Source organism: Rana temporaria, chromosome 6 (genome assembly GCF_905171775.1).
Source record: "Rana temporaria chromosome 6, aRanTem1.1, whole genome shotgun sequence".
NCBI classification, from domain to species: domain Eukaryota; kingdom Metazoa; phylum Chordata; class Amphibia; order Anura; family Ranidae; genus Rana; species Rana temporaria.
Window position 1 is genome coordinate 223,905,408 of NC_053494.1, and position 27,367 is coordinate 223,932,774.

Below are 27,367 nucleotides of genomic sequence, written 5' to 3' on the forward strand. Positions count from 1 at the left end.
GAAAAAAAAGAAGAAAAACAGACAAATAGGAATACCACAATAGTGGCCATAGGTTGGAGGGGAGAGAGGAAAACAGTCCCTCCGTCTCCAAGGAAAGAAGACAATAAACAATCAGACTATTGGGGTTTATTTACTAAAGGCAAATCTGAAAGATCTGAAATTAGGGGAAGCTCTGCTGATTTTATCATCCAATCATGTGCAAGCGAAAATGCTGTTTTTATTTTCCTTGCATGTCCCCCTCAGATCTACAGTGACTGCACTTCCAAGTGCACCTTCAGTGCAAAGTGGATTTGCCTTTAGTAAATATTTTAAACAAACCATGAAGTCTTGAATATAGATTGCCATAGAAGCTAAAATCTATAATACACTGACTCCCCTGGCACAAAAAAAAACTTTTTCAAGCTTAGCAGATTTTACAAATGGCGCACTATCAATGCTACCCACTGACATGAGGCAATTATGTTCACAAGGCTAAAAACAACCAGCACTATATTAGGACAAAGTTTGTTAGTTGGTGTTGCCTTTTAACACCTAGTTCTCGAGCTATAGGCTATAAGGGATTACAAATAGTAATAGTTCCAAATTTCTTTGTAAAGCAAATTATTTTCACCTTTAAAAATGTCTTTCATATCTCTGTGCCGCAGCAGGTCTTCCTTCCAACATGTCTCAGCTTTTTCTGCGTTATGTTGGTGGGGGAGGAGACTTGCAATAACTCAAGTTAGAACAAAATTGAGTTACCAAGTCCATTTTATTAAGTTACCACAACTTAAATTTCCTTTTACATCAATGAATGCAGAAATGGGACTGTACACAACACACAAAATTAGGTTGCTATAATTTCCAACATTATAATATCAACAGAACTTATTAAAATAGGTTTTCAACGTAAAAAGTTTATTTAAAACAATAAATTAGAATTTTTACCTTGGAAATATGCATTTAATTAAGTGGTGGTAACAGGTCTCTCGAATTACTTTTTAGAGTGTAGGGTTTTTCCTTAGGGGTTGGGTTGGGGTTATGGGTAGGGTTTAGGCTTAGGTTTATGGTTAGGGTTAGGTTTAGGGGTAGGGTTTAGGGTTTTCCCTTTGGGCTAGGGGTAAAGTTAGGGGTAGGGTTAGGATTTTCCCTTAGGGTTAGGGTTAGGAATTGGACAGTCATGGTGGGGGAGGGGTTTGTGTTCTTTATCAGATTCTTCGTCTTTTGCCTCCTGCAGATTTTTTCACGATGGAGAACAATTCGGTTTTGCAGGACGCCGTCTCCCAGAAGCAGATCTTCCGCAGTGAGATAAAGACGATTGATATTGAAGATTACGGTGAGGATTCGCCATCCAGCGTCTGCATTTGTGGGGCCTTCCCTCCCCCCGGCGCTTACTCACCCCGATCTTCTTCTCTTGTAGAACTTCCTCTCCGGCTTTCCTTTCCTCGGGACTTCAATGAGCAGAACAGATATCCCCTCCTCCTCATCGTGTGAGTTCCCCAATCCCTCCGAAAACCGAGAAGAGCTGGAAAATCCGCCGATCAGTGAAATACGACCGTTTTATGATCTCCTCTAATGGGGATCGGGAAGGATTTGGGTCAGATTGGACCATTTGGGTCTCCTGCCTTCCTCGCGATCGGCTGATTTCCATCTCTTCTCCTGGTGGAACGATTGTCTTTTCACATGACTACCTATGTAAAGAAATCTGCGGCAGAGAACATAAATCTCACAAGACACCGGAAATGTGAGATAAAATTCCTCCACCGACACCACAGCCCCCCGGGCCTCTTACCCTCACGTGTGGACCACGAAATTATAGGTGGTCTGACTGCACTCCTCACTCCTGCTCACCAGATACGGCACCAACCTGAAGTCTGGTTGTCCCCTCTGAGAAGGTCTCTCCACAAGTTAGATGTGCAAAAGATAAGTCCAGACTCCTCCTCCTCATCGTGTAGTAGGTAAGTAACTTCTGAAATTTTATGAAAACGGATCCGGAATACTCGCACACAAATCAAGCGTGTCATTTATAAAAGCTTATGCCGCGGTCCGTTCATACAGCAGCGTGACGTGTCATGTCCAGGCTCCACCCTGATGACGTCTGATTGGACAAAACGCATTGGATGGAGCCTGGACTTTTTTGTGTGTCGAGACGTTCTCTGAGGGTTTTAGTGGTCCACACTTGAGGGTAAGAGGCCCGCGGTGCTGTGGTGTCAGTGGAGGAATATTATCTCACCAACAACTGTATACACGTCATCACATTTCGGGTGTCTTGTGAGATTTATGGACTTTTAGGCGCAGGATTTTATTTTAAATCTAGAACTGCGTACATTTCTCTGCAGGAGGAAAGGAGAAAACCAACCTTAGTATTGTTTTACTGAAAGGGTAGTTAATGCTTGGACCTGACCTCCAGCAGAGGTAGTGCGTCAGTCCGCAGTAGGGATGTTTGGGGCTCGTTCCCCTCTGTTGTGTGGGACCAGTGGGCTGCGTGTGCTGGACTGATATTGTTAGATGCGGAATGATATTTCTCTGTACTCGTGGGAGGTCTCTATGTACATGGGGGGTAAATTTCCTGGGTGGAGGGGAGAACTCTTCCCTGGCAGTGCTACACTCGGTCCAGCTCTTCCTTCCGGAGTACCCAGCGGGCAGTCAGACCATCCCAGCAGGACCTGCACTGACTCTGGTCCTCTGTGCTGTATGCGCATCTCCTGCAGTCTCCTTACGAAGTTCCTCTTCCATGGCGGCTGGTATCTGTATCTCTCGTCTTCTGCTATCAGGACCTCAGATCCCAGTGGTGGGTTGGATGTCCCAGACTGCAGGAAGCGTTCCTCTGCTTGCCAAAAAATTTGACGGAACCGCCTACCACCTAGCATGGGTGCATCTGTCAAGATAAAGCTTCCTCCAGTCTGGATCCGGGAATTGGGTATTATAGCTGAGTACCCAAGACTAGACGACACTAGCTCAGGTGCAGACTGGAACTCTCTTTATTGATAATTTACACAGAATATATACCACACCAGACCAGGAAGGGCCTGATCACATTATCCTAAACAATGCAAACCGTATACAGGAATCAGATATAACTAAGGAACAGCCAACATAAACATTAGCAAATTAAAGAACTAGCCACCTAGACGAGCTTGGTGACTCTGTGCCCACCCAGACCGTACCGTTCGGCACCAGTCCCCAGCCCGGTTCACACAAAGTACATTACATATGCTTTGTCTTCAGGTGTTTGGCTTTGTCTCCACCAGACAAGTCATCGTAATACAATCATACAAAGTCCCTGCAGTCTAAAAGGTGGCATTCATTTATCTTCATAGATTTATGTTGAGAATTATTTCTGTCTCAAGTGAAGGAGCTTCTCCAACCCAGTCTTCAGGAGGGCCACCATATTCCCTCTCCAACCCAGTCTTCAGGAGGGCCACCATATTCCCTTTTCCAACCCAGTCTACAAGAGGGCCACCATATTCCCTCTCCAACCCAGTCTTCAGAAGGGCCACCATATTCCCTCTCCAGTGGCGCGGCTTTTTATATTTTTATTTATATTCCCTCTCCAACCCAGTCTTCAGGAGGGCCACCATATTCCCTTTTCCAACCCAGTCTACAAGAGGGCCACCATATTCCCTCTCCAACCCAGTCTGCAGGAGGACCACCATATTCCCTCTCCAACCCAGTCTGCAGAAGGGCCACCATATTCCCTCTCAAACCCAGTCTTCAGGAGGGCCACCATATTCCCCCTCCAACCCAGTCTGCAGGAGGGCCACCATATTCCCTCTCCAACCCAGTCTGCAGAAGGGCCACCAAAATCCCTCTCCAACCCAGTCTACAGAAGGGCCACCATAATCCCTCTCCAACCCAGTCTGCAGGAGGGCCACCATATTCCCTCTCCAACTCAGTCTGCAGGAGGGTCACCATATTCCCTCTCCAACCCAGTCTGCAGGAGGACCACCATATTTCCTATGTACGTGGATGGGGAGATCTCTATGGATGGGGAGATCTCTATGGATGTGGATGGGGAGATCTCTGTGGATGGGGAGATCTCTATGGATGTGGATGGGGAGATCTCTATGGACGTGGATGTGAAGCTCTCTGTGTACATGGATGGGGTGATCTCTGTGTCATCGTAATACAATCATACAAAATTCCTGCAGTCTGAAAAGGTGGCATTCATTTATCTTCATAGATTTCTGTTGTTTATAATTATTTCTGTCTCAAGTGAAGGAGCTTCTCCAACCCAGTCTGCAGGAGGGCCACCATATTCCCTTTCTAACCCAGTCTACGTGAGGACCACCATATTCCCTCTCCAACCCAGTCTGCAAGAGGACCACCATATTCCCTCTCCAACCCAGTCTTCAGGAGGACCACCATATTTCCACTCCAACCCAGTCTTCAGGAGGGCCACCATATTCCCTTTTCCAACCCAGTCTACAAGAGGGCCACCATATTCCCTCTCCAACCCAGTCTGCAGGAGGGCCACCATATTCCCTCTCCAACCCAGTCTGCAGGAGGGCCACCATATTCCCTCTCCAACCCAGTCTGCAGGAGGGCCACCATATTCCCTCTCCAACTCAGTCTGCAGGATGGCCACCATATTTCCCCCCAACCCAGTCTTCAGGAGGGCCACCATATTCCCTCTCTAACCCAGTCTGCAGGAGGGCAACCATATTTCCTCTCCAACCCAGTCTTCAGGAGGGCCACCATATTGCCTATGTACGTGGATGGGGAGATCTCTATGTACGTGGATGGGGTGATCTCTATGTACGTGGATGGGGTGATCTCTATGTACGTGGATGGGCAGATCTCTATGTACAGGGATGGGGAGATCTCTACAGTATGTACGTGGATGAGGAGATCTCTATGTACGTGGATGGGGAGATCTCTATGTACGTGGATGGGGTGATCTCTATGTACGTGGATGGGGAGATCTCTATGTACGTAGATGGGGAGATCTCTATGTACGTGGATGGGGAGATTTCTATGTACGTGGATAGGGAGATTTCTATGTACGTGGATGGGGAGATCTCTATGTACGTGGATAAGGTGATCTCTATGTACGTGGATGGGGAGATCTCTATGTACGTGGATGGGGAGATTTCTATGTACGTGGATGGGGAAATTTCTATGTACGTGGATAAGGTGATCTCTATGTACGTGGATGGGGTGATCTCTATGTACGTGGATGGGGAGATTTCTATGTATGTGGATGGGGTGATCTCTATGTACGTGGATGGGGTGATCTCTATGTACGTGGATGGGGAGATCTCTATGTACGTGGATGGGGAGATTTCTATGTACGTGGATGGGGAGATTTCTATGTACGTGGATAAGGTGATCTCTATGTACGTGGATGGGGTGATCTCTATGTACGTGGATGGGGAGATTTCTATGTACGTGGATAAGGTGATCTCTATGTACGTGGATGGGGTGATCTCTATGTACGTGGATGGGGAGATTTCTATGTATGTGGATGGGGTGATCTCTATGTACGTGGATGGGGTGATCTCTATGTACGTGGATGGGGTGATCTCTATGTACGTGGATGGGGAGATCTCTATGTACGTGGATGGGGAGATCTCTGTATGTGGATGGGGAGATCTCTATGTACGTGGATGGGGAGATCTCTGTACGTGGATGGGGAGATCTCTGTGTACGTGGATGGGGAGATTTCTATGTACGTGGATGGGGAGATCTCTGTGTACGTGGATGGGGAGATCTCTGTGTACGTGGATGGGGAGATCTCTATGTACGTGGATGGGGAGATCTCTATGTACGTGGATGGGGAGATCTCTATGTACGTGGATGGAGAGATCTCTATGTACGTGGATGGGGAGATCTCTATGTACGTGGATAAGGTGATCTCTATGTACGTGGATGGGGAGATTTCTATGTACATGGATGGGGAGATTTCTATGTACGTGGATGGGGAGATCTCTATGTACGTGGATGGGGAGATCTCTATGTACGTGGATAAGGTGATCTCTATGTACGTGGGTGGGGTGATCTCTATGTACGTGGATGGTCAGATCTCTATGTATGGGGATGGGGAGATCTCTATGTACGGGGATGGGCAGATCTCTATATACGGGGATGGGGTGATCTCTATGTACGTGGATGGTCAGATCTCTATGTATGGGGATGAGGAGATCTCTATGTACGGGGATGGGCAGATCTCTATATACGGGGATGGGGTGATCTCTATGTACGTGGATGGGCAGATCTCTATGTACGGGGATGGGGAGATCTCTATGTACGTGGATGGGCAGATCTCTATGTACGTGTGTAACGGACACAGGCATGCTGCCGAGACAGTTATAATCTTCGTGCAGGGGGACTACAAGGAACTGCATGGCTTGTCACAAGTGAAGGTACCACATTGTATTCTGAGCTCAAAGGGTTAACTGGACAAGTCTCTTTCATTGCTGGAATGCTAATGAACCCTCTTTTGTGTGCAGGTAAACAGCCCCCTGTGAGGTGTCTGCTGATGGGGATTATGTGTGAGTGATAATTGTTTTAAAGGTTAATTGAATTCTATGTGCCTGGCCAGGAAATGTTAAGTGGGGTGAGGTGCCGAAGCGTCTAGAAACTGGCCAAGTGATTAATTCAAGGAGATGTCATTGTTTCAGGGGGTCTGTGTTGAAGCCCCCTACTGGGAAAAGGGGAGGGCGGAAACTGTCATTGTTCTTGTAACAGTTGTAAGCAGATATAAGCAGGTGAAATATGCCAAATAAAGTCAGTCTACTTGACCCTTCAAACGTAGCACGTCTCGTTTCTTGGAAGGGCGTTCGATGGGATATACCGGCGGTACCTGCATATCGCAGCTTGCCAGGGAAAAGGACGTCTCCAACGGCCGATACCCCTCACTACCAGTGGGTAGCCGTTACATTGGTTGGTAGCAGTGGGATGGTCCTTTTATCCAAAGAGCAAGTTTTGAATGGAGTCGCAGTACGCCAGGCTGAAAAGATCCACACTGAAAGATCTATTGGAGATTCGTGGTAGGAGCGCCAGCAACAGACCACGGAGGGAGCTGATAGCTGACCTGCTGGAGCTGGACGAAATGGATGGATCCATGGAAGGAACGGAGCCCCTTGCACCGGTCAGCAAAGAAGATGTAATTACTGGGATTGTACAGCGGAGATTATCCTTGTATCCAGAAACGTCCGTGGAACTAATCAACCAGCTGTTCCGGGAAGCAAGGGAAGAAATACAAACGAAGAGGGGACAAGAACTGGAACTGGTAAGAGCGAGACAGCCCATTACACCTGCAGTTCCTACCCCCCCACCTGCTGCTACAGGAAAGAAAATACCGTTCACTGCATTCAAAGCTTTTGTAGAAAGTGAGGAGGAAATCGATGGATATTTGGCGGACTTTGAGAGGCAGTGCTCACTACACCAGGTCCCACCAGACCAATGGGTCACTATTTTGTCGGGGAAATTGTCGGGCAAAGCCAATGAAGCCTTTCGGGCTCTCACTCCAGAGGATATTTTACAATACCAGCAAGTTAAAAAGGCGCTGCTAACCCGATATGCCGTAACGCCAGAAGCCTACCGCCGGCGCTTCCGGGAGTCCAAGAAGATGGCTGTGGACTCCCACATGGAATGGGCCAACCAGTTACAAAGGGTGGCATCGCTTTGGGTCCAAGGGTGCAAGGCCAACACCGGGGAGGAAGTATTGCAGCTGTTCCTAATGGAACATTTCTTCCAAGACCTGGCCGCAGACATACAAGACTGGGTACGAGATCGCCGTCCCGCTAACTTAAACGAGGCGGCTCGGCTAGCAGATGAGTACGCGGAGACAAGGAAAGTAAGCCAGGGTACTACACGGCTGGCTCATAAGGTAGAACTGCGTACTCCAACCGTCACCCCATGCCCAGAGTTTCGGGCTCCAGTCCCACCACGTCCTCAGGGGCCTAACAACTACCCCCGGGATTCGCCTAGGGTGACGTGCCATCACTGCAGCGACACGGGACATATTGCTCGTTATTGCCCTTTGAGAGCTACAAATAACAATTGGAGACGCACAGAACCTAACACAGAGGTCACTCCATCACGTCCCTCTGCGGCCCACTGCCTGGAGACCGAGGGGGGCCCTGAGGAATGTCTGGGAATTTGGTATGAGGCAGACCCAATACAAGCGGCCTCTCCGGATAACCGTCAGCATCACCGTCAGGAGGTACGAGTGAATGGACAAGTAGCACAAGGCCTAAGAGATTCCGGGACTACTATCACTCTGATTCAAAAACATCTGGTGAAGCCAGAGAACGTGTCCACTCGCACAGTTGCCGTCCGGGTCGCAGGGGGTGCTGTATTTCACGTACCCACCACCCGGGTGCACTTAGACTGGGGAGCCGGGTCAGGAAAGACCACAGTTGGTATCATGGACAACCTACCTGCCGAGGTGGTGCTGGGCAACGACATTGGCCCTCTGACTTCGGCTTATTTACCTACACCTGCTGCTGCTTGTCCCGTGACCACCCGCGTTGCTGGAATCAACCCGCTTGCTGCTGAGAACCGGGTAAGACTACCTTCCCCGACATGTACTGTAGATCCGGCACAATATCACAGTCTAAAATGGGAATGTGACAAGTTGGCCAGTGAGAAATCAGAGATGCAACGACACTATGTCACGTATTATGAGATGTCCCGTGGCTTGAACATTGAAATGCACAAACAGGCGGAAATTGTCAAAAGATTAAATGGGATTTGCATCCAGGTGGTGCCGTATCTGTCCCAAGAGCATCAGCAACAGGTTTTGGGAGCCATTGAGAGAGCAAAGCAAGTGACTGTTCCAGAATTGAATTCTATTCTTCACCGTCACCATCAGCTACCGACATGGTAAGCCAATGGGAAGGCCGACGGACTGTCCAGGCAAACGGAACTTTTACCCTAACAGCAGACCGGACATCCCCAAGTTGATCCGAAAAGGATCAATCCGGGTCTGCCGGAGTGTTCCACAAAGGGGGAGTAGTGTAACGGACACAGGCATGCTGCCGAGACAGTTATAATCTTCGTGCAGGGGGACTACAAGGAACTGCATGGCTTGTCACAAGTGAAGGTACCACATTGTATTCTGAGCTCAAAGGGTTAACTGGACAAGTCTCTTTCATTGCTGGAATGCTAATGAACCCTCTTTTGTGTGCAGGTAAACAGCCCCCCTGTGAGGTGTATGCTGATGGGGATTATGTGTGAGTGATAATTGTTTTAAAGGTTAATTGAATTCTATGTGCCTGGCCAGGAAATGTTAAGTGGGGTGAGGTGCCGAAGCGTCTAGAAACTGGCCAAGTGATTAATTCAAGGAGATGTCATTGTTTCAGGGGGTCTGTGTTGAAGCCCCCTACTGGGAAAAGGGGAGGGCGGAAACTGTCATTGTTCTTGTAACAGTTGTAACCAGATATAAGCAGGTGAAATATGCCAAATAAAGTCAGTCTACTTGACCCTTCAAACGTAGCACGTCTCGTTTCTTGGAAGAGCGTTCGATGGGATATACCGGCGGTACCTGCATATCGCAGCTTGCCAGGGAAAAGGACGTCTCCAACGGCCGATACCCCTCACTACCAGTGGGTAGCCGTTACAACGTGGATGGGGAGATGTCTGTGTACGTGGATGGGGAGATGTCTGTGTACGTGGATGGGGAGATCTCTATGTACGTGGATGGGGAGATCTCTGTGTACGGGGATGGGGAGATCTCTGTGTACGTGGATGGGGAGATCTCTGTGTACGTGGATGGGGAGATTTCTATGTATGTGGATGGGGTGATCTCTATGTACGTGGATGGGGAGATCTCTATGTACGTGGATGGGGAGATCTCTGTACGTGGATGGGGAGATCTCTATATACGTGGATGGGGAGATTTCTATGTACGTGGATAAGGTGATCTCTGTGTACGTGGATGGGGAGATCTCTGTGTACGTGGATGGGGAGATCTCTATATACGTGGATGGGGTGATCTCTATGTACGTGGATGGGCAGATCTGTATAATAGAAGGACATAGGTCCTCATAATGACGTCCCGTTGACTTCTCTCCATATTTCCTCTTCCAGGGACGAGTCTCCGGGGAGTCAGCTGGTTACAGACAAGTTCCACGTGGATTGGGATTCGGTGCTGATAAACTCGGATAATGTGATTGTGGGGCGCTTCGATGGGCGAGGGAGCGGATTCCAGGGGCTGAAGATCCTGCAGGAGGTGCACCGTGGACTTGGATCGGTGGAAGTGAAGGACCACATAGCTGCTGTAGAGTGAGAATTGTTACATCTCTTTGCTCTCTGTGTAACGGCACCACATGGGGGAGGGCATAGGGAGGGCACACTGTAGATGATGGGCACTGTATGGGGGAGGACATAGGGAGGGCACACTGTAGATGATGGGCACTGTATGGGGGGGGATATGGGGAGGGCACACTGTAGATGATGGGCACTGTATGGGGGAGGACATAGGGAGGGCACACTGTAGATGATAGGCACTGTATGGGGGAGGACATGGGGAGGGCACACTGTAGATGATAGGCACTGTATGGGGGGGGATATGGGGAGGGCACGCTGTAGATGATGGGCACTGTATGGGGGAGGGCACACTGTAGATGATGGGCACTGTATGGGGGAGGACATGGGGAGGGCACACTGTAGATGATGGGCACTGTATGGGGGGGGACATGGGGAGGGCACACTGTAGATGATGGGCACTGTATGGGGGAGGGCACACTGTAGATGATGGGCACTGTATGGGGGAGGACATGGGGAGGGCACACTGTAGATGATAGGCACTGTATGGGGGAGGACATGGGGAGGGCACACTATAGATGATGGGCACCACATGGGGGAGGACATAGGGAGGGCACACTGTAGATGATAGGCACTGTATGGGGGAGGACATGGGGAGGGCACACTGTAGATGATAGGCACTGTATGGGGGGGGGGGGATATGGGGAGGGCACGCTGTAGATGATGGGCACTGTATGGGGGAGGGCACACTGTAGATGATGGGCACTGTATGGGGGAGGACATGGGGAGGGCACACTGTAGATGATGGGCACTGTATGGGGGGGGACATGGGGAGGGCACACTGTAGATGATGGGCACTGTATGGGGGAGGGCACACTGTAGATGATGGGCACTGTATGGGGGAGGACATGGGGAGGGCACACTGTAGATGATGGGCACTGTATGGGGGAGGACATAGGGAGGGCACACTGTAGATGATGGGCACTGTATGGGGGAGGACATAGGGAGGGCACACTGTAGATGATGGGCACTGTATGGGGGAGGACATGGGGAGGGCACACTGTAGATGATGGGCACTGTATGGGGGAGGACATAGGGAGGGCACACTGTAGATGATGGGCACCACATGGGGGAGGACATAGGGAGGGCACACTGTAGATGATGGTCACTGTATGGGGGAGGACATAAGGAGGGCACACTGTAGATGATGGGCACTGTATGGGGGAGGACACAGGGAGGGCACACTGTAGATTATGGGCACTGTATGGGGGAGGACATGGGGAGGGCACACTGTAGATGATGGGCACCACATGGGGGAGGACATAGGGAGGGCACACTGTAGATGATGGGCACCACATGTGGGAGGACATAGGGAGGGCACACTGTAGATGATGGGCACTGTATGGGGGAGGACATAGGGAGGGCACACTGTAGATGATGGGCACCACATGGGGGAGGACATAGGGAGGGCACACTGTAGATGATGGTCACTGTATGGGGGAGGACATAGGGAGGGCACACTGTAGATGATGGGCACTGTATGGGGGAGGACACGGGGAGGGCACACTGTAGATGATGGGCACTGTATGGGGGAGGACATGGGGAGGGCACACTGTAGATGATGGGCACCACATGGGGGAGGACATAGGGAGGGCACACTGTAGATGATGGGCACCACATGTGGGAGGACATAGGGAGGGCACACTGTAGATGATGGGCACTGTATGGGGGAGGACATAGGGAGGGCACACTGTAGATGATGGGCACCACATGGGGGAGGACATAGGGAGGGCACACTGTAGATGATGGTCACTGTATGGGGGAGGACATAAGGAGGGCACACTGTAGATGATGGGCACTGTATGGGGGAGGACACGGGGAGGGCACACTGTAGATGATGGGCACCACATGGGGGAGGACATAGGGAGGGCACACTGTAGATGATGGGCACTGTATGGGGGAGGACATAGGGAGGGCACACTGTAGATGATGGGCACCACATGGGGGAGGACATAGGGAGGGCACACTGTAGATGATGGTCACTGTATGGGGGAGGACATAAGGAGGGCACACTGTAGATGATGGGCACTGTATGGGGGAGGACACGGGGAGGGCACACTGTAGATGATGGGCACTGTATGGGGGAGGACATGGGGAGGGCACACTGTAGATGATGGGCACTGTATGGGGGAGGACATAGGGAGGGCACACTGTGTAGTCCTGGCTCCATCCTGGTAGTTTTTTGTTGTGGTGGTTTCTGTATTTAGAAAGTCTTCATTCTTCTCCTCCAGTATATGATGTGCAGGTCTGTGCTCTGTTCCTGCATGCGGTCCGGGCTCTGCTCCTGCATGCGGTCCAGGCTCTGTTCCTGCATGCGGTCCGGGCTCTGTTCCTGCATGCGGTCCGGGCTCTGTTCCTGCATGCGGTCCGGGCTCTGTTCCTGCATGCGGTCCGGGCTCTGTTCCTGCATGCGGTCCAGGCTCTGCTCCTGCATGCGGTCCAGGCTCTGCTCCTGCATGCGGTCCAGGCTCTGCTCCTGCATGCGGTCCAGGCTCTGTTCCTGCATGCGGTCCAGGCTCTGCTCCTGCATGCGGTCCAGGCTCTGTTCCTGCATGCGGTCCGGGCTCTGTTCCTGCATGCGGTCCGGGCTCTGTTCCTGCATGCGGTCCGGGCTCTGTTCCTGCATGCGGTCTGGGCTCTGTTCCTGCATGCGGTCCGGGCTCTGCTCCTGCATGCGGTCCAGGCTCTGTTCCTGCATGCGGTCCGGGCTCTGTTCCTGCATGCGGTCCGGGCTCTGCTCCTGCATGCGGTCCAGGCTCTGCTCCTGCATGCGGTCCAGGCTCTGCTCCTGCATGCGGTCCAGGCTCTGCTCCTGCATGCGGTCCAGGCTCTGCTCCTGCATGCGGTCCAGGCTCTGCTCCTGCATGCGGTCCAGGCTCTGCTCCTGCATGCGGTCCAGGCTCTGCTCCTGCATGCGGTCCGGACTCTGTATAAGTCTTTCTTTATTACCACCCCTGCTGGTAATAAATTCTGTTTAGGGTTTTAATGGAGATATTTATGGTGGAGAAGGAGGTTTGGGTGGCTGAATATTCATGTCAGATGTCATGTTATCTCATATATATATATGTGTGCAACACTTAAATGTTTCCCCCATTTCCTGCACCTGTATGTTACACCAGAACTGTTCCCCTAATGTCTCCCCCTATGAGTGTAACAATAGGACGGTTCCCCTGATATCTCCCCATTCATGTGTGTAACATTATATCCTTCCCCCTTCTCTCTCCATAGATGTGTAACACACTAACCCTTCCTCCATGATTTCCTCTTCTCTTTGTCATCTGGCAGGTCGGTGCTGCGGGAGCCGTACATTGACCCCAACAGACTCAGCATATTCGGGAAGGTAACGCCCAATCTATGGAATTATAAAAATGGTGATGGGGGGAGGGGTTGTCTGAGGAGATTATGGGGGAAATCTCAGCCATGTTATCTGACTCAGAATGGAGAGGCCACAATGGGCACCCCATTGCAACCCACGCTGCCCTACGCCACACACCCCTATGTCACGCTCCCCTGCAACCCACGCTGCCCTACGCCACACACCCCTAAGTCACGCCCCCCTTACGCCACACACCCCTACGTCAAGCCCCCTACGCCACACACCCCTACGTCACACCCCCCTGCAACCCACGCTGCCCTACGCCACACACCCCTATGTCACGCTCCCCTGCAACCCACGCTGCCCTACGCCACACACCCCTAAGTCACGCCCCCCTTACGCCACACACCCCTACGTCACGCTCCCCTGCAACCCACGCTCCCCTACGCCACACACCCCTACGTCACGCTCCCCTGCAACCCAAGCTCCCCTACACCACACACCCCTATGTCACGCTCCCCTACACCACACACCCCTAAGTCACGCCCCCCTTACACCATGCCCCGCCCCTCTCCAGAGTCCCTCTATGATTTCCTTCTAGCTGAGGAGGACGAGGATGCTCGTTGTCTGGTTTGGAGGACCTGCTCCTCGGGGGTCGTCTTGTATTGACGTCTCTCCCAAACTTTAGGATTTAATTTTGGCCCCTATAGATGCAGTCTGGAGCGACCTATGTCAGCCATGCCATGGTAACCAGCCTGGGCTCTATAGAGCCCCCTGGCCCCCCACAACCTCTCCTGTACAGCCCAGTATGGTGACGGCTAAACCTTCGGGATTGAGGATCCGCCCATCTCCTCTCCTAACAAGACTAAAAGGCTGGAAGTTCCTTCTAAAGCAGCCGGAACCGGACAGATTTCAATCCAAGTGTGGCCCTGGAGCTCCATTCCACCATACGTCCCGGGTACCTCAGTCCTACTCTTAGTGAGGGTGCCCCCCTATTATAAAAGTGTGGGGGGTCAGACTCCGCCTCCATCGGTGGCCGGTTGGTTGAAGAGGGTAAAGGAGCTACGGAAAGAGGCCTACACAAGAAATGTTCCAAAACATGGAATTCTACTTCCCTGAGGAATATGGACAGCTAGTAGCTTGCCCCCCTGAGAGGATCGACTCTGAACTCCCCAAGTGGGGTGGATGTGACTGGAGGGTGGTAATATCGCACCCCCCGCCCCCCCTTCTTTCTGTTTCTCCCCTCCCCCTTGTACTCTCTCCTTATTTTACTGCTACGTTCTCTTCTCTCACTGGTGCTGATATTAAGGTACTTTGCCTGTTCCACTCACTTCTTACTGACACTCTTATTTCTGACAAAATCGGCTTCTGCCGCAAGAACAGTGCGGTTCGGGGGCGGAGCCTGACCTACGTAGCGATTCCCCTCTGTTAAGTGACCTTCCCTTCTTTACTGTTTGATATATGTACGGGGTGTTGGGAATGTTTGATTTACGGTGATATGAACCTGTGTGTTCTCTGTGTACCCGCATGTTGTGTGTGTGGGGGGGCATCTTCTGGCCTTTGCCACCATCTGATCACCGGACATTGCTGAGATTTGAGTCCAGAATGTGGAATCTTAGAGGCTGTAAGCTGGAATTTCATTTTGCCACCTCCATGTCCCCAAACTCGCCAATATTATGTTATCTTGTGTGTCGGAGAACTTCAGAAGTAATAACAGAGGAAGGGAGCAGCAGAAAGACACGGCACTTAGAGCTTTGAATAGAGATAAGTAAACAGTACAGATAGATGTGCCCAGGTTAGATTTCATGAATGGGGTTTACAACCACTTTAAAGCGGGAGTTCACCCGAAAATGTTTTAACCTTAGATTGAGGCTCATTTTGTGAAGGGGAATCGGCTAGTTTTTTTTTTAAACGAAGCAGTACTTACCGTTTTAGAGAGCGATCTTCTCCGCTGCTTCCGGGTATGGTCTTCGGGACTGGGCGTTCCTATTTGAAAGGCTTACGATGGTCGCATACATCGCGCCACGAGTAGCCAAAAGAAGCCGACGTTCGGCTACTTTCGGAAAATCGTGACGCGATGTATGCGACCGTCGGAAGACTGTCAATCAAATAGGAATGCCCAGTCCCGCAGCCCATACCCGGAAGCGGCGGAGAAGATCGCTCTCTAAAACGGTAAGTACGGCTTCAATTGTAAAAAAAACACCCGATTCCCCTTCACAAAATGAGCCTCAACCTAAGGTTAAAAATTTACATTTCCGGGTGAACCTCCACTTTAAACTGCCAGGGCCCAATTTATTTCTTTTTTTTTGCTACGGTTTACTACTGCTTTAACTGTAAAGAAACATTTCTGGTGCTACACAAAGTTAGGTTGCACTGAGGCCCATTGTCTCTTTCCCCATAGTCAGGACTTTACCCCACCGCCCTCTTCCGGAGTTTTCCCTCCATTGTCTGGATGAAGGACGCGCTGCTCAGGTCCATTTTCCGTACAACAGTCGCACTCTCTGGTTCCTCCTTCTCCTCTCAGGCATTAATAAATGAAGGGGGGGGAAGCTCTGTTGACTCCCATTATCCAATCATTTGCAAGCCAAATAATTATTTTCTTTTATTTTACTTGCTTGTGATTGGCTGTTTTTTATACAATTGCCTCATCTACTAAGCTCTGGAGCGACGGCACTTGCAAGGTGCACAGTCTATTGGCTTTTAGTAAACCCCCCCCCCCCCCCCCATGTCTGTCAGATTTTTAAGGCTGCTGCCCAGTCTTCTGGTGACACTTTGATTGGGTTTTTACCAGTTGGACCTTCAGGCCTCATTTGATGGCAGCTCTTGTTAGAAGGTTCTTCAGGCGGCTCTGTAGGCTGTATTGAGCCCCACCTGTTACCTTTGTTGGTTTTCATGGGCTTGTTGGCTGTTCATTTGCTCTTCTCCCCACCACTCAGTGGGACCATTTTTGGACGTCCCAATCTTCTATATAGAAAAGAATTCGATCCGGGTGGCCGCACTCCAACGACCATTTTTTAAAAACCAAACAGCAAAAGATGCAATTCCACAGCTGACATGTTTCACACCGCGGTGCTTCCTCCAGATATGAGGAAGAAGTCGTTACGGTGTGAAACATGTCAGCTGTGGAATTGCATCTTTTGCTGTTTGGTTTTTAAGAAATGGTTGTTGGAGTGCGGCCATCCGGATCGAACTCTTTTCTATTATTTTGCATACTGAGCCGACACCATCAATTTGAGGAGGAGAAGATTTTTTGTGACCCCGACGCCTGGAGCGGCTTCTTTTCCCAGTTTGTCCCCATCGTGTAGCTGAACCCCCATCCTGTGTCCTGTAATAGTTAGTACATAGTGAGTCTGGTCGAAAAAAGACCATCAAGTTCAACCAAAAATAAAATGCAATCCCGTGTACTCGATCCTTCACCCAGCGATGATCCAGAGGAAGGCGAAAACCCCCAGCAGAGTATCATCCAATTATCTACAGCAGGGGAAAAATTCCTTCCTGATCCCCCGAGAGGCCATCGGATTTTCCCCGGATCACCTTTCCCTATAAATGTCAGGATCCAGTTATATTATATTCTGTACATTCAGGAGAGAAAGTGTGACAAAGAAAATAGGATTTCTGGCCGACCATAAAATCCTTTTCTTGGGGAACATTACGGGACTCGGGCCCCGCCCCTGTTTTTCTTATGATCCACCCCCTATATTGCTTGCTACAAAACAGAGGCATGCTGGGAGTGGGAGGGGCTATACCGGGATGCCAAGCTCTGGTTGGTCAGTGTCCAATCTCCGTCAGGCAGCGGTATAACCCAATGTGGCTGAATATTCCTCCCGTGTCCTGTAGGGGGCGCCAAGAAAAGGATCTTACGGTAAGTCACTTTATTTTCTACTCTCTTTGTTAGGATGGAATATTTTCGGATTTCTCCGGGACTGGGGTCCATGCGGGTGCTGGAGGGTTTCTGGGGGCTTTATTCTGTTACACTGAGGGGTATGTTTGTATCATTGGTGGTAATGGTGATATTTTCCTTGGCAGGGCTATGGAGGGTACATAGCGTCTATGATCCTAAAGGCCAACGAACGTCTCTTCAAATGTGGAGCTCTGATGGCCCCGATCACTGACATGAGGTTATATGGTAGGTGACATGGAGAAGAACAATGACCGGAGACATACAGGACAGCGTGCCGGTGACTTTGGTGCCATATATATGGGTGGGTGTGGTTTCCACCATCCCTGACATGACGTTCTATGGAGTCCACGCCGCTGTAATTCCCGGACACAAGACGTGACCAGATCAAACGATATTGTCTCCACCACTTTAACATTCCGTCCTTCTCTCTTCCTGCAGCGTCTGCGTTTTCCGAGCGATACCTGGGGATGCCGAGCACAGATGAGAACACCTATCAGGTAAAACCCCCACGCTGCTCTCCACTTCCCACCCTTCTCTCAGTCCATCCACCTTTTCTGTACTCCTCTTACTTCTCTCTATAATGTCCCCCCCCCCAGTCCTCCCACTCTTATTATGCAGTGTGCCCCTCCAATTATCGCTGCCCCTCCTCCCCTCCTCCTGCTCCTCCTCCCCTCCTACTCCCCCTCCTCCTCTTACTTCTCTCCATAATGTCGCCCCCCAGTCCTCTTATTATGCAGTGTGCCCCTCTGATTATCTCTGCCCCTCCTCCTCCTCCCCTCTTCCTCCCTCCTCCTCCTCTTCTCTCCCTCCTCCTCCCCTCTCCCTCTTCCTCCTTCTTCCTCCTCCCCTCCCCCTCCCCTCTCCCTCTTCCTCCACCTCTCCTACCCTCTCCTTCTTCCTCCTGCCCCTCCCCCTCTTCCTCCTCCTCCTTCTCCTCCCCTCTCCCTCTTCCTCCTCCTCCCCTCTCCCTCTTCCTCCTCCTCCCCCTCCCCTCTTCCTCCTCCTTCCACTCCTCCTCCCCCTCCTCCTCCTCCCCCTCTTCCTCCTCCTCCCCCTCTTCTTCCTCCTCCCCCTCCCCCTCCTCCTCCCCCTCCCCCTCCCCCTCCTCCTCCTCTTTGTTCAGCTGTACATATCTCTCTGCAGGCGTCCAGCGTGCTGCACAACATTCAGGGCTTCAAAGAGAAAAAACTCTTATTGATCCACGGCACGGCGGATGGTGAGTCACCCCAACAATCTGCCCCATCTTGGGGTTCAGCTGCCTCTCTGGTAATTCTCCCCCAAATTTTGCATTGTGGTCTAGAACGGCAGACCGATATCTATTCCCCCCTTGTATTGGTTGGTCATATGACTGGATGATTTGGGGGGGGGAAAGATGAGGCTGCAAATCGGGGGACAATACTGATTGGGGGAATCTCAGATGGTTCTTGTAACGGTCAGGGGTTACCACCTTTTTACGATATTCCATTCCACCAACCCAAGACAGCTTATCCAACACTCCAACAATCCAGCAGACAGGACCCATTGGATTTCCCCCAGAAACGAGACACACACAGCTCTGTCTCTGGTTCCAAAACGAAAGAACACTTTAATGGTAAACTCAGCTGGTTATATACAGTTAGAAACCAAATCTGGACAATGACTAAATTCCACCCACAACATGACACAATGGGGCTTCAATACACATTCTGTTAGATAATGACATTCACATGAGCTAATTACTAATCATTACCCAGACGGTCTGGCTCTGTGATAAGTTATCCTCACCTGCTACACAAAACACATTCCTTTAGTAAACATAATTGACATGCTAATCCAGTACACCTGAAAGGTCAGACATCTTTAGAGTGTGTTAACTTACAACACATATTAGCATCAATAGAACTTTCACACAATACAGGGTTAGTTAGCATAGCACCATGAAATATCTTAGGAGCCAGGCTTAATTAACACAATAGACAATAGAATGCAATCACAGCAAGCTTTTATCATTACAGCCAGGTAGACTTAATTAGCATCTCAACAGTCTATGTACCACATTGAATGAATCACTGTCCTATTGACCTGTTGGGGTCAGAATTAACAACTTGTAATATTTCAAGATCTCCTGCAATACATGAATTATCATTAATGTCCCATCTCATGTAATCCGAGATATCAGTTCTCAGTCATCCTATGCCCCTAATGGACACAGGATGACCCTAGACCCAAGAGTCATTGGTGAAGCTGGCACAGGAGTACCCCCCATCCTTCAAAAGTCTCTGGGTGTCACGGGCCATTCCGTTACAGTTCTCCCCAGCAGAGAGGTCACTGTCAGCACCTCAGTCTGTGTGCACAGTGCAGTACTGATAGACTCCGCCAGGTCCGTAGCAGAGCTCGACTGTGATTGGATCAGATGTACATCATGTGACTTTTCATCTCTAAGATTTTCTGTTTCTGTTTTCTGCAGCAAAAGTCCATTTTCAGCATTCAGCCGAATTAATCAAACAGCTGATCAAAGCGGGAGTGAACCACACGACGCAGGTGAGCGCAGAGCCGATGGAGAGATGAGATACAAAGTAACATTGTTTATAAACATTAATCAGACGGGAGATAGAGAGATACAAAGTAACATTGTTTATAAACATTGATCAGACAGGAGATAGAGAGATACAAAGTAACATTGTTTATAAACATTGATCAGACAGGAGATAGAGAGATACAAAGTAACATTGTTTATAAACATTGATCAGACAGGAGATAGAGAGATACAAAGTAACATTGTTTATAAACATTGATCAGACGGGAGATAGAGAGATACAAAGTAACATTGTTTATAAACATTGATCAGACAGGAGATAGAGAGATACAAAGTAACATTGTTTATAAACATTGATCAGACGGGAGATAGAGAGATACAAAGTAACATTGTTTATAAACATTGATCAGACGGGAGATAGAGAGATACAAAGTAACATTGTTTATAAACATTGATCAGACGGGAGAGAGAGATACAAAGTAACATTGTTTATAAACATTGATCAGACGGGAGAGAGATACAAAGTAACATTGTTTATAAACATTGATCAGACAGGAGATAGAGAGATACAAAGTAACATTGTTTATAAACATTGATCAGACGGGAGATAGATACAAAGTAACATTGTTTATAAACATTGATCAGACGGGAGAGAGAGAGATACAAAGTAACATTGTTTATAAACATTGATCAGACAGGAGATAGAGAGATACAAAGTAACATTGTTTATAAACATTGATCAGACGGGAGAGAGAGAGATACAAAGTAACATTGTTTATAAACATTGATCAGACGGGAAATAGAAAGATACAAAGTAACATTGTTTATAAACACTGATCAGACAGGAGATAGAGAGATACAAAGTAACATTGTTTATAAACATTGATCAGACAGGAGATAGAGAGATACAAAGTAACATTGTTTATAAACATTGATCAGACGGGAGATAGAGAGATACAAAGTAACATTGTTTATAAACATTGATCAGACAGGAGATAGAGAGATACAAAGTAACATTGTTTATAAACATTGATCAGACGGAGATAGAGAGATACAAAGTAACATTGTTTATAAACATTGATCAGACGGGAGATAGAGATACAAAGTAACATTGTTTATAAACATTGATCAGATGGGAGATAGAGAGATACAAAGTAACATTGTTTATAAACATTGATCAGACAGGAGATAGAGAGATACAAAGTAACATTGTTTATAAACATTGATCAGACGGGAGAGAGAGAGATACAAAGTAACATTGTTTATAAACATTGATCAGACAGGAGATAGAGAGATACAAAGTAACATTGTTTATAAACATTGATCAGACAGGAGATAGAGAGATACAAAGTAACATTGTTTATAAACATTGATCAGACAGGAGATAGAGAGATACAAAGTAACATTGTTTATAAACATTGATCAGACTGGAGATAGAGAGATACAAAGTAACATTGTTTATAAACATTGATCAGACGGAGATAGAGAGATACAAAGTAACATTGTTTATAAACATTGATCAGACGGGAGATAGAGATACAAAGTAACATTGTTTATAAACATTGATCAGATGGGAGATAGAGAGATACAAAGTAACATTGTTTATAAACATTGATCAGACGGGAGATAGAGATACAAAGTAACATTGTTTATAAACATTGATCAGACAGGAGATAGAGAGATACAAAGTAACATTGTTTATAAACATTGATCAGACAGGAGATAGAGAGATACAAAGTAACATTGTTTATAAACATTGATCAGACAGGAGATAGAGAGATACAAAGTAACATTGTTTATAAACATTGATCAGACGGGAGATAGAGAGATACAAAGTAACATTGTTTATAAACATTGATCAGACGGAAGATAGAGATACAAAGTAACATTGTTTATAAACATTGATCAGATGGGAGATAGAGAGATACAAAGTAACATTGTTTATAAACATTGATCAGACAGGAGAGAGAGAGATACAAAGTAACATTGTTTATAAACATTGATCAGACGGGGGATAGAGAGATACAAAGTAACATTGTTTATAAACATTGATCAGACAGGAGAGAGAGAGATACAAAGTAACATTGTTTATAAACATTGATCAGACAGGAGATAGAGAGATACAAAGTAACATTGTTTATAAACATTGATCAGAGAGGAGATAGAGAGATACAAAGTAACATTGTTTATAAACATTGATCAGACGGGAGATAGAGAGATACAAAGTAACATTGTTTATAAACATTGATCAGACGGGAGAGAGAGATACAAAGTAACATTGTTTATAAACATTGATCAGACGGGAGATAGAAAGATACAAAGTAACATTGTTTATAAACATTGATCAGACGGGAGATAGAGAGATACAAAGTAACATTGTTTATAAACATTGATCAGACGGGAGATAGAGAGATACAAAGTAACATTGTTTATAAACATTGATCAGACGGAAGATAGAGATACAAAGTAACATTGTTTATAAACATTGATCAGATGGGAGATAGAGAGATACAAAGTAACATTGTTTATAAACATTGATCAGACAGGAGAGAGAGAGATACAAAGTAACATTGTTTATAAACATTGATCAGACGGGGGATAGAGAGATACAAAGTAACATTGTTTATAAACATTGATCAGAGAGGAGATAGAGAGATACAAAGTAACATTGTTTATAAACATTGATCAGACGGGAGATAGAGAGATACAAAGTAACATTGTTTATAAACATTGATCAGACGGGAGAGAGAGATACAAAGTAACATTGTTTATAAACATTGATCAGACGGGAGATAGAAAGATACAAAGTAACATTGTTTATAAACATTGATCAGACGGGAGATAGATACAAAGTGAATGAAGAGCTGTGTTGTGAATAGACAAGCTGTGTGCTCAGCTCTCCTCCCCCGTCACCATTTTATCTCATGTGTCGTGAAAACTTGTCAGAAGTGATTGATGCTGACAACAGAGGCACCAGAGAGAAACGACACCTAGAACTTAGGAGAGAGACAAGTAAACACGACAGATATATGTGTGTTATTCAGATTTCATGACCGAGGTTCATAACCACTTTAACGTTCCAGAGTCACGTGAATATTAAAGATCTCCTCCTTCCCAGAGCGGTTCTTCCTCTCCTTCCCAGCGCTGTCCTCCCTCTCCTTCCCAGCGCGGTCCTCCCTCTCCTTCTCAGCGCGGTCCTCCCTCTCCTTCCCAGCGTGGTCCTCCCTCTCCCTCGCAGCACGGTCCTCCCTCTCCCTCTCAGCACGGTCCTCCCTCTCCCTTGCAGCACGGTCATCCCTTTCCTTCCCAGCGCGGTCCTCCCTCTCCTTCCCAGTGCGTTCCTCCCTCTCCTTCCCAGCGCGGTCCTCCCTCTCCCTCGCAGCACGGTCCTCCCTCGCAGCATGGTCCGCCCTCTCCCTCGCAGCACGGTCCTCTGTCTCCTTCCCAGCACGGTCCTCCCTCGCAGCACGGTCCTCCCTCTCCTTCCCAGCGTGGTCCTCCCTCTCCCTCGCAGCACGGTCCTCCCTCTCCTTCCCAGCGCGGTCCTCCCTCTCCCTCGCAGCACGGTCCTCCCTCTCCTTCCCAGTGCGGTCCTCCCTCTCCCTCTCAGTACGGTCATCCCTCTCCTTCCCAGCACTGTCCTCCCTCTCCTTCCCAGCACGGTCCTCCCTCTCCCTCGCAGCACGGTCCTCCCTCTCCCTCGCAGCGCGGTCCTCCCTCTCCCTCGCAGCACGGTCCTCCCTCTCCCTCGCAGCGCGGTCCTCCCTCTCCCTCGCAGCGCGGTCCTCCCTCTCCCTCGCAGCGCGGTCCTCCCTCTCCCTCGCAGCGCGGTCCTCCCTCTCCCTCGCAGCACGGTCCTCCCTCTCCTTCCCAGTGTGGTCCTCCCTCTCCTTCCCAGCGCGGTCCTCCCTCTCCTTCCCAGCGCGGTCCTCCCTCTCCCTCGCAGCACGGTCCTTCCTCTACGTCCCAGCGCGGTCCTCCCTCTCATTCCCAACGCGGTCCTCCCTCTGCCTCGCAGCACGGTCCTCCCTCTCCTTCCCAGCACGGTCTTTCCTCGCAGCACGGTCCTCCCTCTCCTTTCCAGCGCGGTCCTCCCTCTCCTTCCCAGCACAGTCCTCCCTCTCAGCACGGTCCTCCCTCTCCCTCCCAGCGCAGTCCTCCCTCTCCTTCCCAGCGCGGTCCTCCCTCTCCTTCCCAGCGCGGTCCTCCCTCTCCTTCCCAGCGCGGTCCTCCCTCTCCCTCGCAGTACAGTCATCCCTCTCTTTCCCAGCACGGTCCTCCCTCTCCTTCCCAGCACGGTCCTCCCTCTCCTTCCCAGCACGGTCCTCCCTCTCCTTCCCAGCGCGGTCCTCCCTCTCCTTCCCTGCGCGGTCCTCCCTCTCCTTCCCAGCATGGTCCTCCCTCGCAGCACGGTCCTCCTTCTCCTTTCCAGCGCGGTCCTCCCTCTCCCTCGCAGCACGGTCCTCCCTCTCCTTTCCAGCGTGGTCCAGTCTCCTTCCCAGCACGGTCCTCCCTCTCCCTCGCAGCACAGTCCTCCCTCTCCTTCGCAGTGCGGTCCTCCATCTCCTTCCCAGCACGGTCCTCCCTCTCCCTCGCAGCATGGTCCTCCCTCTCCTTCCCAGCACGGTCCTCCCTCTCCCTCGCAGCACGGTCCTCCAAGCGCCCCTACATGGCCCAGGCCCCCCAATTCACCCAGTGGGGCTGTGCCCAGTACAGTAGTACTGCCTGTACCCCTAAGCCAGGTGACTTAGCCTGGGGTCATTAGGAGGTGGCAAAATGTTTCCAGAAGTTTCCTCACATCTGTTTTCTCTTCCTGTAGATCTATCCGGATGAAGGCCACATGATTTCATCAGAGAAGAGCCGCTTCCACCTTTACAGCACACTACTGCGATTCTTTGGTGAATGTTCCCAGGTGGATGTGCAGGCGGTACTGCAGGAAGTGGAAGAAGATGAATGAAGGGCAGATGAGACATTTTCTATATCCTCAGCGGCCCTCAGGGGCAGGAACTGTCTGACACCAGAGGCCCTCGGGGGTGGGGACTGTCTGACATCAGCACACTGGAAATCCCAACCTGCGGATGCCCTCCGAAGGATTTCCGATTCCGGATTGGCAGTTTTGGATACGATTAGTGTAGTGCATGTTTTATTTTGTTCCTCCTCCAAGACGTTGTACTAACCTTTCATTTCAAGAGCAGATCTCATCCAAAGCTCTCATCCGACAACTTTTCCTGAACAAGTGCAATTTCCTGGATGGTGGATTTTCTCCTGGCAGAGGATTGTGGGTGGAGCCACATGGCACGCGATGCCCGATCTCCGGAAAAGCACTTTTTGGAAGTGAATTTTTGCAATGTCAAAACATTTCTATGTCTACAGAACAAAGAGCGTCCTTCCGGCTCGGGGGGAGAATTCTATTTTTCAAGCTGTACTGGAAGCTCCACTGAGAACTGAATTATCCGTTACGATTGTGATTGCGGATTCTCATTTTACAAGAGAAATGTTTTATTTGTCTTAAAATACAAACGATCTGACGCTCTATTTCCAATGTAAATTTCTCACTTGTATATATGAATACATCGATATTAAATTATGTTTTCTTAGACGTGTCTGAGCACCACTGTGGGGGAGACCGCCCTCCGAATATCGCAATCCGCCAGATTGTCCGTAATAACCGTAATCATACAATGCTGACAGTGGAGGGATTGGTAGAGAGGGGTGGAGGACACTGAATGGAGGTCAGTGGAGGGATTGGTAGAGAGGGGTGGAGGACACTGAATGGAGGTCAGTGGAGGGATTGGTAGAGAGGGGTGGAGGACACTGAATGGAGACCAGTGGAGGGATTGGTAGAGAGGGGTGGAGGACACTGAATGGAGACCAGTGGAGGGATTGGTAGAGAGGGGTGGAGGACACTGAATGGAGACCAGTGGAGGGATTGGTAGAGAGGGGTGGAGGACACTGAATGGAGGTCAGTGGAGGGATTGGTAGAGAGGGGTGGAGGACACTGAATGGAGGTCAGTGGAGGGATTGGTAGAGAGGGGTGGAGGACACTGAATGGAGACCAGTGGAGGGATTGGTGGAGAGGGGTGGAGGACACTGAATGGAGGTCAGTGGAGGGATTGGTAGAGAGGGGTGGAGGACACTGAATGGAGGTCAGTGGAGGGATTGGTAGAGAGGGGTGGAGGACACTGAATGGAGACCAGTGGAGGGATTGGTGGAGAGGGGTGGAGGACACTGAATGGAGGTCAGTGGAGGGATTGGTAGAGAGGGGTGGAGTACACTGAATGGAGACCAGTGGAGGGATTGGTAGAGAGGGGTGGAGTACACTGAATGGAGACCAGTGGAGGGATTGGTGGAGGACACTGAATGGAGGTCAGTGGAGGGATTGGTAGAGAGGGGTGGAGGACACTGAATGGAGACCAGTGGAGGGATTGGTAGAGAGGGGTGGAGGACACTGAATGGAGGTCAGTGGAGGGATTGGTAGAGAGGGGTGGAGGACACTGAATAGAGGTCAGTGGAGGGATTGGTAGAGAGGGGAGGAGGACACTGAATGGAGACCAGTGGAGGGATTGGTAGAGAGGGGTGGAGGACAATGAATGGAGGTCAGTGGAGGGATTGGTAGAGAGGGGTGGAGGACACTGAATGGAGGTCAGTGGAGGGATTGGTAGAGAGGGGTGGAGTACACTGAATGGAGACCAGTGGAGGGATTGGTAGAGAGGGGTGGAGTACACTGAATGGAGACCAGTGGAGGGATTGGTAGAGAGGGGTGGAGGACACTGAATGGAGGCCAGTGGAGGGATTGGTGGAGGACATTGAGTGGTTGGTAAGAGGGAGGAGTCTCATGACAGCATTTATGACTGAATGAAGGGGGTGTGGTATGTGAAAAGGTTGGCCAATGAGGAGGGAGTAGTGAAATCAGAGATACGATGGGAGGGGTGAGTAGGTGGTGTCATTGATTAGAAGAAGTGTTTCGGAGATGAAGGTCGTGATGGGGGTCGGGGAAGAGAACTCAGTCTGGTTGGTAATGTGAAGAGTAAGCTCTGCAGACAAGTCTACACCGTACCAGAGAACTAGTGATAGATGAACATCCGACGGGACGGTTTGCGAGCGCTAACCACGAACATTCGCAAATGTCCACGAACCGCAAGTTCACAGCGGGCCCCATTGACTTTAATGGCAGGCGAACATTGAAAACCTTCAGGTCATATTTTCAGCCACACAATTCTTACTCGCTCCGCACAACATGGACACTGACCTAGCAGAAGTATTAGGTGAAATACCGGATACAGAAGTAAGTGTCGCCATTACAGGCCCCAAAAATTAGCCGACAGGCGTTCACCTGACAGCAAACAACTTTGTATTCTGTGGCTGGAGGTACATTAGGCATTGT

At 49.5% G+C, this 27,367-nt stretch overlaps 1 protein-coding gene across 1 annotated transcript in view; it reads left to right on the forward strand.

The window, feature by feature from the left end:
• Positions 1 to 25,581, forward strand: part of DPP10 (dipeptidyl peptidase like 10) — a 122,329-nt gene extending 96,748 nt beyond the window's left edge. The window contains 9 exon segments of the mRNA XM_040358357.1: positions 1,214 to 1,312; positions 1,397 to 1,466; positions 10,015 to 10,209; positions 13,537 to 13,591; positions 17,594 to 17,693; positions 17,907 to 17,965; positions 18,612 to 18,684; positions 19,915 to 19,988; positions 24,803 to 25,581. Of these exon segments, the coding sequence (XP_040214291.1) occupies positions 1,214 to 1,312; positions 1,397 to 1,466; positions 10,015 to 10,209; positions 13,537 to 13,591; positions 17,594 to 17,693; positions 17,907 to 17,965; positions 18,612 to 18,684; positions 19,915 to 19,988; positions 24,803 to 24,940 (863 nt within the window). The 3' untranslated portion in view covers positions 24,941 to 25,581.
• Positions 25,582 to 27,367: the final 1,786 nt, after the last annotated feature.